At 45.1% G+C, this 16,334-nt stretch overlaps 1 protein-coding gene across 2 annotated transcripts in view; it reads left to right on the plus strand.

The window, feature by feature from the left end:
• The first annotated feature begins 2,341 nt into the window (after nucleotides 1-2,341).
• NAV2 (neuron navigator 2) overlaps nucleotides 2,342-16,334 on the plus strand; it is a 701,871-nt gene continuing 687,878 nt past the window's right edge. For both annotated transcript variants that reach the window (XM_081282533.1, XM_081282536.1), the window contains exon 1: nucleotides 2,342-2,515. In XM_081282533.1, the coding sequence (XP_081138659.1) occupies nucleotides 2,441-2,515 (75 nt within the window). In that variant the 5' untranslated portion in view covers nucleotides 2,342-2,440. The remainder of the gene's footprint in view (nucleotides 2,516-16,334) is intronic.

A 16,334-nucleotide genomic window follows, 5' to 3' on the forward strand; every position in this document is an offset into this window, starting at 1 on the left:
ATACAAAGTGTGCACTCTGAATTGTGGCTGCTTATGAAAAGTCAGATAACAGGGATCTTTCCAGGGCAGCATGGATATAAGTAAGAACTTTGAAGTCAAAGTTGGGTTCAAATTCAACAATTTCTCAGTTATATGACTTTAGGTAAGTTTCTTGACCTCGCTTGTCTTGTCTTCAACCTGGGGGTGGAGAGCTATTAGGAGGAAGATAATTGGCACATAGCAAAGTACCAAAGTACTTGGCAGATTAGTTGAATGAGTGTAAAGCAGTAGATAGTGCCTGGTATTCAGTGAACATTCAGTACATTGCGTGTTATCTTTTGATCACATACTCTGTTTTAATAAGTGATCTTGATCTTTCCGAACTTGTGTGTCACCATTATCTGCACCTTTAAGAGGAGAGAGCTGAGGATCAGAGAGGTTAAGATACTTGCTCAAGGTCATACAATGAGGAGGTTGCTGAGTTGAAACTCAAACCCAGACCTGAGTCCTCTTGTCTGAGGTCTCAGTGGTGATTCAGAAAGGGGACCTACTTGGACCCAGTTTGCCAGAGTTTACATGCATCGTGGTCTGGAGCTAAAAAGAATGGATCTGAGTTTCTACCTGTGTTGTGCATTCCTTGAAGGGCCTGTGGTCATGGCAAGCAACCGGATGGTGTCAACCTCTCTCTGGGAGCTCAGCTATATATCAGCTATATCAGTCATGCTGCTACAAATGTGAGCCACCCTTGGGTTCCCCTCCTCTGGACATTTGGCTCCTCGTGAATTTTTAACTCTGTTCTCGCCAGGCATTTCAGGTGGTGCACCTGTGCATTTATAGCCCTTCTGCAGCTTCTCTCCCAGGCATCCCCTAGTCTTCTTCCTCCTCACAAGCCCTCTGTGGCCAAGTCTCACGTCCATCCGCCTCTCAACCTGGCATTGAGCTGGGCGGAAGCCTTTTGTGACCGGGCATGGTTTCGGCCTCATTCCAAAGTAGCTGCCAGTCAGGACAGCTGCAAGGGAGGATCTGGGGGCTTCTGTCTAGCGCTGGCTATGGCCGGATCTGGCCACAGTTCTCCCGGAGGCTGGCGCAGCCTGAATTGTAGAATGGCTAGGACTTGGTTCGAAATGCTGGCAAGAAACTAGTTCCTTTTAGTTCAGGTCATTTTCCCCCTTTGCCTTTCTTTCCTGCTGGAGCTGGTGTTAAGAAGCATTCATCATTATTTACTGATGCATCTTCATGAGGAGTCTCAGATACGTCTCCACCTTTCAAAACACTCATGGAGGGGCACATCCAGTGTGAGTGCTTTCCTGGGTGCAGAGGTCCCCTCTTCTCTCCTCCTCCCTGTCCCTTCGAGCTTCTGTGACGTCAGCAAGGAGGTGACTGGGTGTCTGCTCTGCCTGCAAGTTCCCAGGCAGGGAATGCGGCTCCGGCTCCACAGCACAGTTGCTTTTCAGTCCTCAGATGATCTAGGCTGCTCTCTCTGCCTCCCAGTGGACCCTGGAGTCTCGCCTGCCATACGCTGTCTCCCGCAGCTGTAATTGGGGGAAAAATGTTGATGCTTTTTGCTTCACAGACCATTGCTTCCCCGTCTCATCATACCTTGGCGTCTTGCTCCTGTTATGAGGAGGACAATGCACCCCACATAGGTTTCCAGGAGAACTCGTTTCCAGCTCTGGTGTGCTCTTCAAGAGCAGGAGAAGCAGGGAATCCATGAAGCCCCCGAGATTGCTTGTCCACGGATATGATCAGAGTATTGAGGGGCTCGGAGGATGGCCGACTGCTGCTCTGGTTGTAGGCCTTACTTTGTGGCTCCAGATGGTAGGCAAGACAGCTCAACCCTGCGCCTCTGCACAAAAGACAAATCTGACTGTTGAACGTTTTCTCCTCAGGTATGAGTCTCATTCCATGGAGGAGGATGACAGCCAGGTGGGGAGCACTGCTGTGATGAACGCTCACACGAACCGTGAGGGGCGGCTGGCCGGGCTGCGTTTGTGGTGATTTATGGGAGCCAGGGGCTGCTGGAGAGGGATGTGGATGCTATCAGCTCGGCGGATTAAATGCCCATTTACATTGTTATTGACATATAAATTATCTGTGCCAAGGAGACAGTGAGGAAGAGGCTTTCTGGGGCAGTAATGTGGCATGCGCCCCAGGACATGGACTCTTCATTGCCCGAATCTGTCCTTTGGGTTCTCATGAAGTGAATCGCACGGTAAAACCCAAGTCCCTGTTCTCACGATGTCAGCAGCAGCTGCCCTCCTTGCTATGGCAGTGGTGGCGAGCGAGGTTCCCCATTGGCTTTTAAGAAGACAGCAAGACCTTTGAAGGGGCAGCGCTGAGTCCCGGGGCTGGCAGGAGCCGTGTCTGGTGGGGTACAGGTGTCACTCTTGGCTGGGTGATTTTGTTCTTCTGTGGATTGGGAAGTCTCGCTGAAGAAGACAGGGGATTCTATGCCTGGGAAATGGAATCGATTTCTGAGACCAGTCAACAGCAGAAGAGAAAGCCGGTTACCCACGGACTGGAAGATCAAAAGAGGGTGAGTGGCAGAACTTTCTTGTCCCTCGGCGCCTGGTGCTGGAATGACCACGTGTGATTCAGAGCCTGAGAGGTTGGCAGGGTTGTGCTGTTGGTTGACTGTGTCTGCTGGTCTTTCTCTGGTAAAGAGGCAGGGTAGCGCTCACGATTTGCTGCGTCTTGGTACCATGCTTTGTGCTCTGACTTGGTGATGGGTAGGGGAGAGAGAAAGAAAAAGAAAAAAGAAAAAAAATTAAATCCTGAGAGCCAGAAAGGAAAAGATTTATAAGCTGTAGACAATGGAGATTTTTTGTTTTTTGTTTTTAAATATTGTTGTTCTCAAAGTCAAATACGAGTCTGTTGGTACTGAAGCCTCTTTGGGATTCACATGCTCTTAGCACCTTTTGGAAATGTTGCTCCTGATGACAGTGGTTTCGTTTGAGTTGTTCTCTGTGTGGTCCTCTGGCTCTTATGTTTATGGATCAAATATATCCTACTGTACTCTTTGGCCCCATCTGTGACAATGTCACAACCATTTAAAATGGCCTGTTGAGCGGAGGTCAGTTGCTGTCATCAGTCTGAAAGCCACCGTCACTTGTGGCTTTCAGGACTTGTGTCTACCAGTTAAAGTTCAACTTGTCTTTAAAAGCCACACATACTGGATAGTAGCATGGAGTTGCTGATTGTCGGGGAGGGAAGGTGAAGCTGGGTCTCTCTGCTCCCAGGGCTGGAGTTGGGACCAGGGGTGATGAATGGTTACTATGCACAAATAGAGACGGAGTCTATCTCATCTGAAGATAATTTCTAGTAGCTCCTATGAAATGTCATGGATGGTAAAAAAAACTTCTGATTTTCTCTCAGTGTGGTGTGAATAAACCCTCTCCTAGTGTGAGTCTCAAAGATCAACTCTCCCCAGTCTAAAATACATGTGGAGGTGAAAACTGGCTTTCCTACTCTTATTTACAGTTTTAGCGTGCGCTTTCTCTCTCAGTATGGAAAAAGATTTTTGGATTGGGTTTTACGCGGCCTCTCAAAGGATAAAAATAAATTGAAATACATTTTAAAAACATGGATACTGACTCCATTCTTTAAAAGAAGAAAAAAAAAATCCACTCCAGATACTGAATTCCCTGTAATTCAGGGAGAATGCCCACTATCTCAGGCACCTAGATAAGTGGAATTTGTTTTGTGGTGTTTGATTTATTAAAGGGATAGCCCACTAGACCTTCTGCTCCTGTTTCTACAGGAGCTTTCTGAGAAATAGCAGGAAAATCGATAACTCTTGTGCACCGAACCCAGGACTGACTGCATTTGACTAAGTATCAGCTAAGTTTGCTATCCAGACACTTGGTGGAGAAACATTTGGGACCTCTGACACTGTAGAAAATTTTAATTGGGTGGTACACGGAGATAATATGCAATTATGATGGCTTTTCCTTGGCTAGGTGTAGCTGTCTGCATTTCCCATCTGTTCTTGGCTCTGGCTGTCTCGGGTCCACATGTACTACCGAGCCGCTGGAAGTAGAATATAACCCCAAGTGAGGCTCGGCGGCAGCTGGGGTAACATCAATTGGTCATGCTCAGCTGACATTCATTTTAACTTGAACTCTAGCCGTCATGGTGATTATTAAATTTATAATGATATATGTAAGATCCATTTTAATGACTCTCCATGCTTGGGTAAGCTCTCACTTGCGCTGGCAAAATAAGGCTTAATAGAGTATTACATTTCATTTTCTACTGAATTTTCTGGGCAGTGATTGCAAGTTTGCTTAGAGGGAATTAGATTGTTTTTCCTGATAGGCATTGTGACCCAGCTCTCCGTTGCTGTAGTACAATTCTGGGCTCCGAGAAATACTGCCACTGCAGCCGCTTCTGTTGGCAGCAGCCGCTTCTGTTGGTGTGTGCGTGTGTGTTTGTGGGTAAACACACTCCCCATTTGCGTCAAGTGTGAAGCTAAACAAGCCTCCCGGCCTGCAGCCTGGAATGTGTTGTCCAGGAGCTGAAAGGCGAACTCTGCAGTGTTTTGGCTCCAATACCGAGTGAGCTGGAAACTCCCCCTGAGGGGCGGGGCTGGCTGAAGTGTAACAAAGGCACCATCTACACTTCTGCTGGGAGCCCGGGAGTCTCCACAGCAGCCTGAGTCACCAAGCCTTCGCTGGCATGCCATCCTCAAGGCCTTGCGCTCTCTCCGGCTATAATGTTTAAGGAAGGACAATGGTGGGATAAATTGCGTTCATGCTGCTGCATTTCCTACTGCCTAAGAGCAAAACCTGCTTCTTCTGTACCTTATTGTAGTTTGGCCCATGTTTGGGCTTTCATATGGATGGAGTGGCTAATTCAGGGCTCATTTGGGATCTGGCTCTTTGGGGGATGTTTGTGTGTACTTTCTGCAGTGAAGAGTGCGGTGAGCTGTAAAACCAGGAAGCCGGGTTCAAATGCCAGGGGTGATGTGTGATAGCTGTGTGACTCTGGCAAAGCTACTTAACCACTCTGATCTTCAGAGTTTATATTTTCAATAAAGGTCAATAATATTTAATTATAGGGATATCATTAAGATTAAATGAAATAAAACTGGTAAGTTGGTAAACACTTAAGGAATGCTCTATATATCCTTGGGACAGACTGCAATGTCAGATTATGCGTTTTCCCTTTTTTAATAAGGGCGATCTGAGATTTTGTTTTAAATACTCAAATAATACATACACATTGCAAATACGTACACATACAGATACGAAATGTAAATTTCTCTTTTTCCCTAATTTTATCCATCAGTGATTGCTATTAAGTTAGGTCCATATCACTTCTGAATTTTGCTTTAAGTTTTGAAATAAAATTGAATTATATTGTACATATTTTTAGGACACATTTTTCACTTAATATAATGCGGATATCTGAATCATGACACAAACACCCGCCTCCTGTCTTCTAACAGCTGAATAGAGTTTCACTATGGAATTGTCAAAACGTACACAACATCACATATAGATGCATGTTTGGGATGTTTCCAGGTCTTTGTGGCTCTGTGAGGTTTTTTTTTTTTATGATATTACAAAATTCTATCTCCTCAACAGTACATATGAAGTACCTCCACGTGCCAGGCACTGTTCTCTGAGCTGAGTATAAACACTCAGCTAAGAGCTCTCCTCTCCTGGAGTCTACAGTCTGTCCAGTGCTCTCCAACACAGCTTCCTGCCATGGTGGGGCATTCTGCTCATGCACTGTATAAACCAATAGCCGCTATCCATATCTGGCCACAGAGCACTTGAAATGGGGCCGGTGTGAACAAGGACCTGAGTTTTCCATTTTACTTGGTTTTAATTAATTTAAACTTTTGTTGCCACATGTGATTGGTGGTAACCAAGTTGGACAGTGCCTTTCTGAACCGAGGCGATGGACAAAGAGCTGCTTCTACAGATAGTGGTCTGTGCTCTGAAGAAAATGAGTAAGGCAAAGTGGTGAAATGGGTGAGGGAGGGAGAAAATTCTCTTTTCATGATGACTTTTTCATTTCCTTTTTTAGGGAGGTATAGCTTAGATCCAATAAAATGCATACTTGTAAGTCTGCAGATCAACAGATTTTTGCACCTTTTGTACACTTGTGCAACCACCACACAGACCAAGATCTGGAACATCTCTTGCCCCAGGAGACTGGGCTTAGCGGGGTATAGGGGGTTATCTCCTGAGGGAGTTTCTTCTGGGAAAAGTTTTCAATTAGCAATAATCACGCCTCGGGTAAACCTCATTGGCTACGATACTGCCACTGCGCAAAGCTGAGGGAGTTTCTTCTGAGCGCAGACCTCAGTGATGAGAAGCAGCGGGTCATGGAAAGATCAGGAAGTGGACTTCAGACCTGAAGGTGCCTGTCGCACCCTGCACCCGGGGAAGGTGCCATTTAGAGCTCTCAAAGCTCATCTCTTTCCCTTTGGTGACTTATCTTGGTGCCACCTATGGATGGCAACTCAATCTGCCTCCCTGTCCAGAATAGAATTCTATGCTGAAGTCAGGAAACTGCCAGAGAGTCAGGGGGCACAAGTCACCATGGACAGAACTTCAGCCAGCAAAGCATCATTCCCTAAGAATGCACTTTCCTAGCAGAGGGGGGTCAAGTAAATTTTTCTCCGATGGACACCCATTGATCAGACTTTTGATTGATTTTCCTCTACTCCTCCTTAGAAGCTTGTCCTTCACAGACAGAGCTTTTCCACAGAGGGTGAGCACTGTAAAATAAGAATTGTTGGGAGTTTTTGAAAGCTGCTGATGACTGAGTGGTGACAAAAGTGGTTTAGTTTGAATATTCTCCTGGCTGACAGCTTCTCAGCATGAAAGCTTCCTAGAGCCAGTTTTAAAAAATGACTTTGGAGAGAGTGAACTTGGGTTTCATGTAATTAAAATTTTCAGGGTTGGCTGAGCAGCTCTGGATTCCCAAATTCTGTCCTTCCACGGGGACTGCATTATTGTCCTTGCCCTATCGGCCTCTCCTCTTCATTTGTATTAATGGCCTCCTGACTTCCCTGTCACTGTGGCTGCAGATCAGAAGCACCTGACCCTAGCCTCCATCCCCTCCCCCCTACCCACGACTTTTCACTGGGTCCTCAGGTCCTCAGCCACACTTGCCCCTAGCCATGGTGGACTTGGGTACCTCCTCACTGCTCTCATTTCTACCACCCCAGTTTCAGGTGCAGGAATTCTTTCCTGGAGTGTGGCATAGGCTCCTGCCTGGCTCCCAGTTCACCATCCACTCATCAGAGTGTAGCTATTATCATTCTGTATCCTCAGAACAAACCATGTCTCCCAAGGTCTTGGCACTTAACACCGTGTCTAATTTCTAGGGTTTGATGAGTGAAAGCTAAGACCTAAATGGAATTCTTGTTGACCTCAGCTTCAAACCTGAGATGTTCTGCAACCTCTGTGAGATGTCTCCCCAGTGGTATTTATTATGCACGGGGCTTATGAGATGCAAACTCTGTGCCCAGCACATAGTATTCAGTAGATGGATTGCTGGGACCGCTATATTCTCATATTCTCTCTGACCCAAATCTTTTCTTGCTAACTTCTGACGGCTGTTCCCTGAGTTTTGCCCCCACTTCTGAGTTTTGCTTATGTATCATAAGAAGGTGGCTCTTGCTCCAGGATTCCTCATTCATCCTGTGTAAGAAAGGATGCTCTTCCTGTTTCCATACCTTGCTCAAATGTGGCCTGGTAGCAGTTCACTGCCTTTTCCTTAGGTCCTGGATCTTTCCCCACATGTCATACCTCTGAACAGACTGTTGGATCCTTGAGGAGGAACCTGATCGTGTCCCTTTCTCCATCCCCTGGCACACAGTAGGCTTCCAGCAAATACTGGTGGAATGAACGGATGGTAGGTGTTGGTTTGAGATTCCTTTTTCTCCTGCAATGATGAAAATGAATCTGATCGTCTAAGATTTACTATGTTATCCACTCATGAGCAGAGGAGGGAGATATAAAATTCAGGCAGACATTTAGGAGGAGTTCTCTGCAGCCATCAAAACATTTAATTAAGGAAGTTTAATTAATTATTCTACTGGTGAGTAGAATAGCAAAAGGTAAATTAAAGTGATTATTTAAAGGAAGAAGCAAGAGGATTTGAGTTAGTGACAACCTAGCTGACGGAGAGGGATGGAACTCAGGTGGAACCACATCTGTGGCTGGAGGGAACTGGCAGCTCTCTGGAGGAGGTGACTTGAGGGAGTGGTGCCTTCTCATGCTCTCTGGGGAGCAATGTCTTTGCACTTGTTTTACATCTATAGCAGCAGGGCCATGGTTATTCCTTTACACACAGAAGGAAAGTAAGACACACAATGTTTTAAATTGATTTTTCCAAGCAGAGATGGCTAGATTTGGTGAACTTTTCCAAAAGTATTAAAAATTTGGACCAGTAAACTAAGGGTAAGAAAAGTAATTAACACTGAGCACTTGCTATGTGTCAGCGAGGCATTCCTTTTACTCTGTCTCATTTAGATCTTCCCCAGGCCCTGGATGAAGGTTTCATTCACCCATTGGATTCATGTAAAACCTGTGGCTAAGAGTTAAACATCTTTCAAGTTCCACAGCTTCTGTTGCCTGCTAGACTCCAGGACCTCATTGTAATTTCTCCTCTCCATTAAGTTTATGTCTAAGTTTCTTAAACTGGATTTTACTTTTAAAATGATCTTTTCCATCTTCTTTGCCATCGTTCATGAGTGTGTATATAGATGTACACATACACACACTCTGTATTGGTCTTGGCCTGTATGACATCTAACTGATGTTCATCTGGGAACTGTGTACATGTCATTCAGCAAATCAGGGCGGCAGCTACCACCCTCTCCAAGGTGAGTGGCTATGGTAAGGTTGCTTTAGAAGAATATCCTCTGCCATAGTAATCTGCTTTCTGAGGTGCTGATGATGTAGTCAGAGCTCTGGATGGATACATGCATACCCACATGCCAGGTGAGAATAAGGCCCCAGCCCCAGTTCCCTGAGCCCTTTCCACGTGAGCCGAACTCTGGCTCTTTGGTCTGGACCAGTGTGCTGCTGCTGCCCCTTTGAAGCTGGAGGAAGTAGCAGTTACAGCTTGATCTGCTTCTGACAGGTCCTTGCCTGGCATGAATGAAGGGAGTATTAACCAAGAGCTCAGGGGCCGAACACTGAGGACCTACCACAGTACATTTCAGTGTCACGGAAGAAGGATGGAAAGGGACTATAGCCGGATGCAGCTCAATCAGTAAGCTTTGAGCCCTAACTCAGGTTCAGGATATGGGGGGAGGATGGTAGAGGGGTCAGGCCAGCTCCCTGCCCTTGTCTCAATGGGGAGACTGTGAGACAGCATAATCATTCATTTGTTCACCCCACATTCATTTATTGAGTGCCTACTGTGTGCCAGCCAGCCACAGCATGAAGCACTGAGGTCATGATGATAAAATTAGATACTTGTCTGTTGGCGCTTCTTGTGTTTTGGCAGGGTGGTGGAGGTAGGGCTGTCAGTTAGACCAGCAGGACTGTTATTATATTAAGTAAGTGTCTTTCTGGTTTGGAGAAGTCAGGAAAGGATCGCTGGAGAAGGAACTTGAGCTGTGTGTGGAGGACTAAATAAAGAATGTGGCCTTTCAATGGGGCTGCAGTGGGGGTGGTCACTGGCTGTTGTGGATTGATTGGCATCTTCCCTAATGTGACTGTTTTGGAGGGTGTTGTTTTTTTTTTTTTTTTTTTCGGTACAGGGATTGAACTCAGGAGCACTCTACCACTGAGCCACATCTCCAGCTCTATTTTGTATTTTATTTAGAGACAGGGTCTCACTGAGTTGCTTGGCACCTGGCTTTTGCTGAGGCTGTCTTTGAAATTGCAATCTTCCTGCCTCAGCCTCCCAAACCACTGGGATTATAGGTATGTGCCACTGCACCCGGTGAGATTAGGTTTTTAAAGAGGACGTAACCCTGCTGAGACCTTCACCTTGCATGTGCAGCCTCTGGATCTGAGATGACATATCTGTGCCTTCACCCTCCCATCCTCTGTGTTTTGTTATGGCAGTCCAAGAACACTAATACTCGGGTGAGTTGGGAAAGTTGGCTGAAGGTAGTTTGAGGACTGAAAGTCCCCTGAGGCACACTAGGTCTGATCTCTACCACCCAATATCCTGGAGTCACGGGGTGGGGTGGGAGGCCACAGTAGTGATTTTGGCATTTGGCAGTAAGTTCCTACTCTAAGGTGAGGACAAAAAAGGAAGGGGAAAGTCATCCCAGATACAAAGGAATAGCATTTGAGGAACAGAATCTGGCCAGGTGTGGTCGACACATTCCAGGTGGCAGGAATCTCGGGTGTTAAGGTTCAGAGCCTCCTAACCTCTGTCTGGGAGAATGGTGTCTCATGACTCAGTGGTTGGGTTGTGTCTGTTTAATGCTCCTGGATGCACTGTGCCCTGCACCTTACCTGTCACAGGAGATCAACTGATGCTGTCTCCCTTTGGTGGTTTAAGTACACAAGGCATAGACAAATAAGTGACCTGACCAAGGTCCCACAGCTTGTCAGTCACCAGAAGTGAGTGAAGATTCCAGTCCTTTCCTCTGACTTACAGTTGCTTTCCCGGTAATAAAATGACCTTCCTCAGTCAGCAGAAGTGAAGGCTAATTTTTTTTTAAATTTAATTTTTAGTGAGGAAGAAGATTTGGCATTCTGGAAGGATCTAATTTAATAGATATCAGAAAATCTGAGTTATATATAAATTAAGAACCATCTCAGTAGCTCATAGATGTCCATTCCCTATTTATTCAAAAGATTCACATCAATTGCCTGAAGATAGTTCCGAACATTAGTGAATTGAATTTATTTTGGCCTTCCAGTTCTGTCCCACAGGAGCTCCCAGTAGCCAGATTACTGAGTCCTCAGCTCAAAAGTGGGATGGGATCTAATATGAAGAAGTAGAAAGTGGAGCCAACTCTCCTGTTGGCTTTCTTGCAGGATGTGGGCTGGCACCTTTGCCTAAGCCCTCTCTCCACTTGAACTCCTTGGACATCACTTTGTCCTGCTGGTCTATACCTTCCCTACCCACTCCTGCCTTAAACTGTCTATAGTGTAGTTTTCAAATGGAAGGGGAAGAGTGGAAATGTCACCTAGATTGTTTGTTATTTGTAAATTGCAAAACTTTGGGTCTTCACTACACTGGACACTCTCTGCATCTTCATGATGACAATTAGGTTAATAATGAAACTTTCGGTGAGGATTAGCAGGCATCATGCACTTGAAGTACTTAACACAGTGATTAGTACACGATTGTGTTCTGTTATAATTCTCATCATGTGGTTTTCTTTCTCTATTTGGCAGAATCCCTGTAAATGGTATATTTGGGGAGTGAAATGGGACTGGCGGGGGCAAAGGGCTGCTGCTAGTTCATTTGGGTTTACTCCTTTGGTTAACAAAAGGTCACATAAAATTCCTTCTGGATTGAACTTCTGTCACTGCACATCTTCCTAAAAGAAAGCCTGACTTTCAGTTTCAGAACTACAGTAGTTGAAAGCAACTGGGTCTTCCTTTGTGTAGTGTTTCTGTAGGAACTACCTTGACATCATTGTTCCATACATTTTAGGACTCAGGCATGTAGGCAGGCTTTTGACTCAACCTTTTGTATGAGTCTAAGACACACCTTGCAAGTTGCAATTTTACCTGAATATGTTGTATGAATTTCATTTGTTACATTCTGTGGCATTCCCTAAGACTCCAGCATTGTAGGGGGAAATCTGGTTACCTAGAGATGAGTTCCAATTAATCAAGGTTTTCCAAAACCCATCCTAGGTTACTTTGCTCCTAAACCTTAGATCAGATTCTTCCATGCCTGGGGTTTGAATCAGAATAATGACATCCCTGACTCCCATCCTCAGGGCATTAATTTTTAATCTTCCTTCTCTCTGGGATGATTAGAAAGAGAAGGATGTGGGGGTTGGGAAGAGAAATGGGAGGAGATGCGGATGGTAGAGTGGATGTTTTTACTATGCGATACTGAAGCTTGCAGCTGCAATCTGAGTCCATTTGCCGGGAGGAAGCAGCGTCAAGGATTGGGACTGGGCTGGTGGCTGAAGAAGCCAGGGGATCCTGACATGGGATCTGGGGGTCTTTAGGGGAAGAGGGCAGAGCTGTGCAATTGCATGTGTTAGGGAGGCTGAGAAGTATGTTTGGGTGTATGTAGTGATTTCTTCCTTGGCTAAGCTGAGGAAGCGAGGACCTAGTGACTCAAATTTTGTCAATTTCCAACATCCCAAGTCTCTGGAATTTCTGGGGTCATGGTGCAACTTGAGGGGTAAGAGTCAACACCTTGGTAACAACTACAGCATCCTCCATGCTCTCTCTCTGGTGATGCCCTCTCAGAGATGTCCGTTTGGACACTTGGGATACTGTGCTCTTGGGTTCAGAATCTAGGTTCCCATCAGTTTCTAGGTAGCGGAGGGAGGCTCCTTTGGGGACCCCCAAAGGGAGAGTTGTGGATAAGAGGCTCCTAGGGAGTGTGTGGTTCTAAGTTTAGGTTAAAATATTTCTCTTTTCCTCTTATGATTATAATTTTAAAATGCAACAACAATTTGATGCAATTTTAAAATGCAATTTCTTCAATGACATGAGCAAATCATCACAAGAAGCTAAAAGATGAGAATAAAGAATTGTAGTTCTTATACCCTGAGCATCTTCATGTGTAAACCTGCACATAGTTGGTGCTTGGTATCACTCTTTTGTTAACTGTTCAGCTTCATGTTTGTTTCTGTATTCGGAACACATATTAGCCTTTTGCACATAGCAGAGAATCAGCAAATGTTTGTTGAGTGAATGAGTGAGAGCCAGTGTTCTGAATGTGGGGCAGGCGAAGGTCGGGGATTGGGCTTTCCTTTGACTCTCTGGGCCAGACTCTTTAATGACACAGAGAAGTAGTATCTTAGAAAGGAGATTTTAATTGTCTTTGATTTTCTGATGGGAGAAAAGGTGGCTAGGAGTACTGCCTAGAGGTGAATGTCCTCCATTTGTGAATCTTTAGTTGTGTGGGGATTCTGAACTGTGACGACCCAGTCTTACTATGGTGAATCTATTATTCCCCCACCCCCAGCTGAGATGTGTGGTTTCCCCTTTGAGTTTCCCCAGGTCCATGGTGATGGATGACCTGGAAGGTCATTTCATTGATGTCTTCCCCAGGCTGATCACTTATAGAGGTGAGATAAGAGGCAAGAACAGTAGCTCAGACGTACCCCAAAGGGGATGCCCTGAATAAATCAGTGCAAAATATGCCCTTATGTGTTGGCTCACAGTGGGACAAATTGTGAGAGCAAATAATGAGGACTCTCTACTGCTGGGGGGCAGGGTATCCCACTGAAGTCCAGGGAACATTTTAGATGGAGACAAATCATGTAGTCACTGATTTAGAAATGCGTGGGGCTCACCTGGAAGAAGTGTATGGCTTTAAGCTGGTGGTGCTATTCTTCCAGCTAATTCTTCTAGAAGAATGGGAGTGACATTGTGACATTCAAGAGAAACAGCTTTGCATGTAGAGAAGCTGATGAAGGTTGGTTTTGCGGGTGCCAGCAAGGCTTCAGGAAGGGCAGGAATGGGACAGCTCAAAGTGCTGGCCTCTTGGGCCTCTGGGGTTGAAAGGTTTTTTGTTGTTGTTGTTGTTGTTTTTTGCTTTTCTCAGTGTTTCAATTCCTGTCCCTTTTTCTTAACATTCTTCCTCCACTGCTATTCCTATTTTGTTTTTTCCCTTCCTTCTTTTTTTTTTTTTTTAAAGAACCAAAGTGATTCAAATGACTTTTTTTTTTTAGAGAGAGTGAGAGAGGGGAGAGAGAGAGAGAGAGAGAGAGAGAGAGAGAGAGAGAGAGAGAGAGAGAATTTTTAATTTTTTTTTTATTTTTTAGTTCTCGGCGGACACAACATCTTTGTTTGTATGTGGTGCTGAGGATCGAACCCGGGCTGCACGCATGCCAGGCGAGAGCGCCACCGCTCGAGCCACATCCCCAGCCCTTCCCTTCCTTCTTAAGGCCAAGGATGACCCTCCTTAGCCTTACCCATCTCTCTCAATATCACTGCCTACTCAGAGCTTCCCTCGGTGGTTCTCAGTTCAGCAGATTGTCTGATTGGCCCGCCTTGTTTTGCCAAACCTAGAAGCTGACCGACTCTGTCCTGGACCAAACTAGCCAGGCTCCCCAGAGCCATCTATTCATCTAGACCTCAGCCTTGGCCCCTGGCCTGACTTTGGCCTGCCCAGCCTAGTGTAGACAAGAGTCCTGCTGCCTCCCAACCCTTGCTATCTCATTAAGTTCCTCGTACCCTGCCTTTGATGTGTAAGTCCTCAACCTGCCTTTAGCAAGAATCCACCTATTCTTTTTTTTTTTTAATTTCTATATGACAGCAGAATGCATTACAATTCTTATTACACATATAAAGCACAATTTTTCATATCTCTGGTTGTATACTAAGTATATTCACACCAATTCATGTCCTCATACATGTACTTCTAACCCCATGCCCACTCTCTTACCCTCCAAACCCTCTCCCCTATCTAGAGTTCATTTATTCCTCCCATGCTCCCTCTCCCTATCCCACTATGAATCAGCTTCCTTATATCAAAGAAAACATTCAGCATTTGGTTTTTTGGGATTGGCTAACCTCACTTAGCATTATTTTCTTTAACTCCATCCATTTACCTGCAAATGCCATGATTTTATTCTCATTTATTGCCGAGTAATATTTCATTGTGTATATATGCCACATTTCTTTTTATCCATTCATCTATTGAAGGGCATTTAGGTTAAGAATCCGCCTATTCTTGATGTCTCCTTTCAGTACTGTTTCTTCCACAGACCCTTCACCCCTGCTTATTGGCTATAAATCACCAACTGTCTTTATATATTCACAGTTGAACCTGATCTCTCTTCCCCATTGCAATGCCTGTATTGCAATAGTTTTAAATGAAGTCTTAGTATTTTAACAAGTGTCCAAATTATATATATATGTTATATCATATGCATGTGTGTGTGTGTGTGTCTATATATTTCTTTGTTCAACAAAGCCTCAGTTGAGTTCTGTGTCTGTCCCTGGGATGATCAATTATGATTACCGTGGGACAGGGTCACATGGTATAGAACCTAACCTTTGAGGGTGCATTCCTCCAGAAGGAGGAATCAGTACAATTCGGGAGAAGAGCGGAACAGACTGAAGAGCAAGAGGCACTCTCTGGGATGGGTGGTCCAGAAGTCGTAGATTCATCTGGTGACTGTTTGTCTTCCTCATGGGGTTGTCCCTGCCTTCACAAAGCTCACAGCCCAATGGAGCAAGTAGGTATCACATGAATAAATATGTACTTAGGGTCCATGAATGGACAAATGGAATATACCACAAAAGGTGGATCTTTCGACAGTGGGAAATAGGAGGCCAAATAGTGAGGTGGGAAGAACTCTGGCAATCAGAACAGTCTGGGTTTCAGTCCCTGCCCTTTAATGTGTTTTGGCTTTTTGATCTTGGGAAAGTTTCTTAATCTCTCTGAACCTCACTGCCTCAGCTAAACTACAGGGACATTAATAGCTCCTTCCTTGTAGAGCAATATTCAACAAGGTACCGTATATAAAACATTTAACACAGTAGCTGGTGCTGACCAAAAGTGAGTTTGTCACCTTTACCTGTCTCTGAGCTCATGTTCGGCCCTGAAAATTAGTGGTCTACTTTTTGGGACCACCATCTCTTGTCAACGGAAGTCTCAAAAAGTCACACTTTAGAGTGGATGTAGTTTCATTCTCAGGCTGTTGTCTCCTGGAGTAACAGCTGTGACAGGGTGGGTCACATCTTGTCCTTGGGTCACAGGTCCTGCTGGGTTGTTGTGAAATTCTTTTGACTCCTTGATCTATGCTTTTTCTGGTACTTGGGATGTGGGTTACTTTTAGGGGGAGGCTTCTGTTTGGAAGGCTGAGCAATTTATAGTTGTGAAATGTCTTCCTTCCTGGATGCCTACCATGCTCCTGAACCCATTGCACTCAGCCCAAGGAGCCAATTCACTCAGCAGATAGAAATCAAGGGGGCTCCACAGCATGAGCAATGGATGTGGGTATGCTATCCCGTGTCCATCAATCACCAGCAGAGCTCAGATAGGGCAGCAGAGAGAGAAATGGCATATAAGCAGTTTGCATTATTAGAACCACATGAAACCCTTTTTTTTCCTATGGTAATTGAAAAAAATATATAATTTCTGCTGTGTCCCTGGAGTATCTTCCCATTTGGATTCCTATGGAGTCTCCAAATTTTATCAGCACAACTGAGGAGATGGAAGGCGTTCACCTGCTGGAGTTGAGTTGTGAGGAGAGTTTGTAGGTTTTAAGAATG

Source organism: Spermophilus citellus (assembly GCF_964194105.1).
Source record: "Spermophilus citellus genome assembly, chromosome: 2".
Lineage (NCBI taxonomy): Eukaryota > Metazoa > Chordata > Mammalia > Rodentia > Sciuridae > Spermophilus > Spermophilus citellus.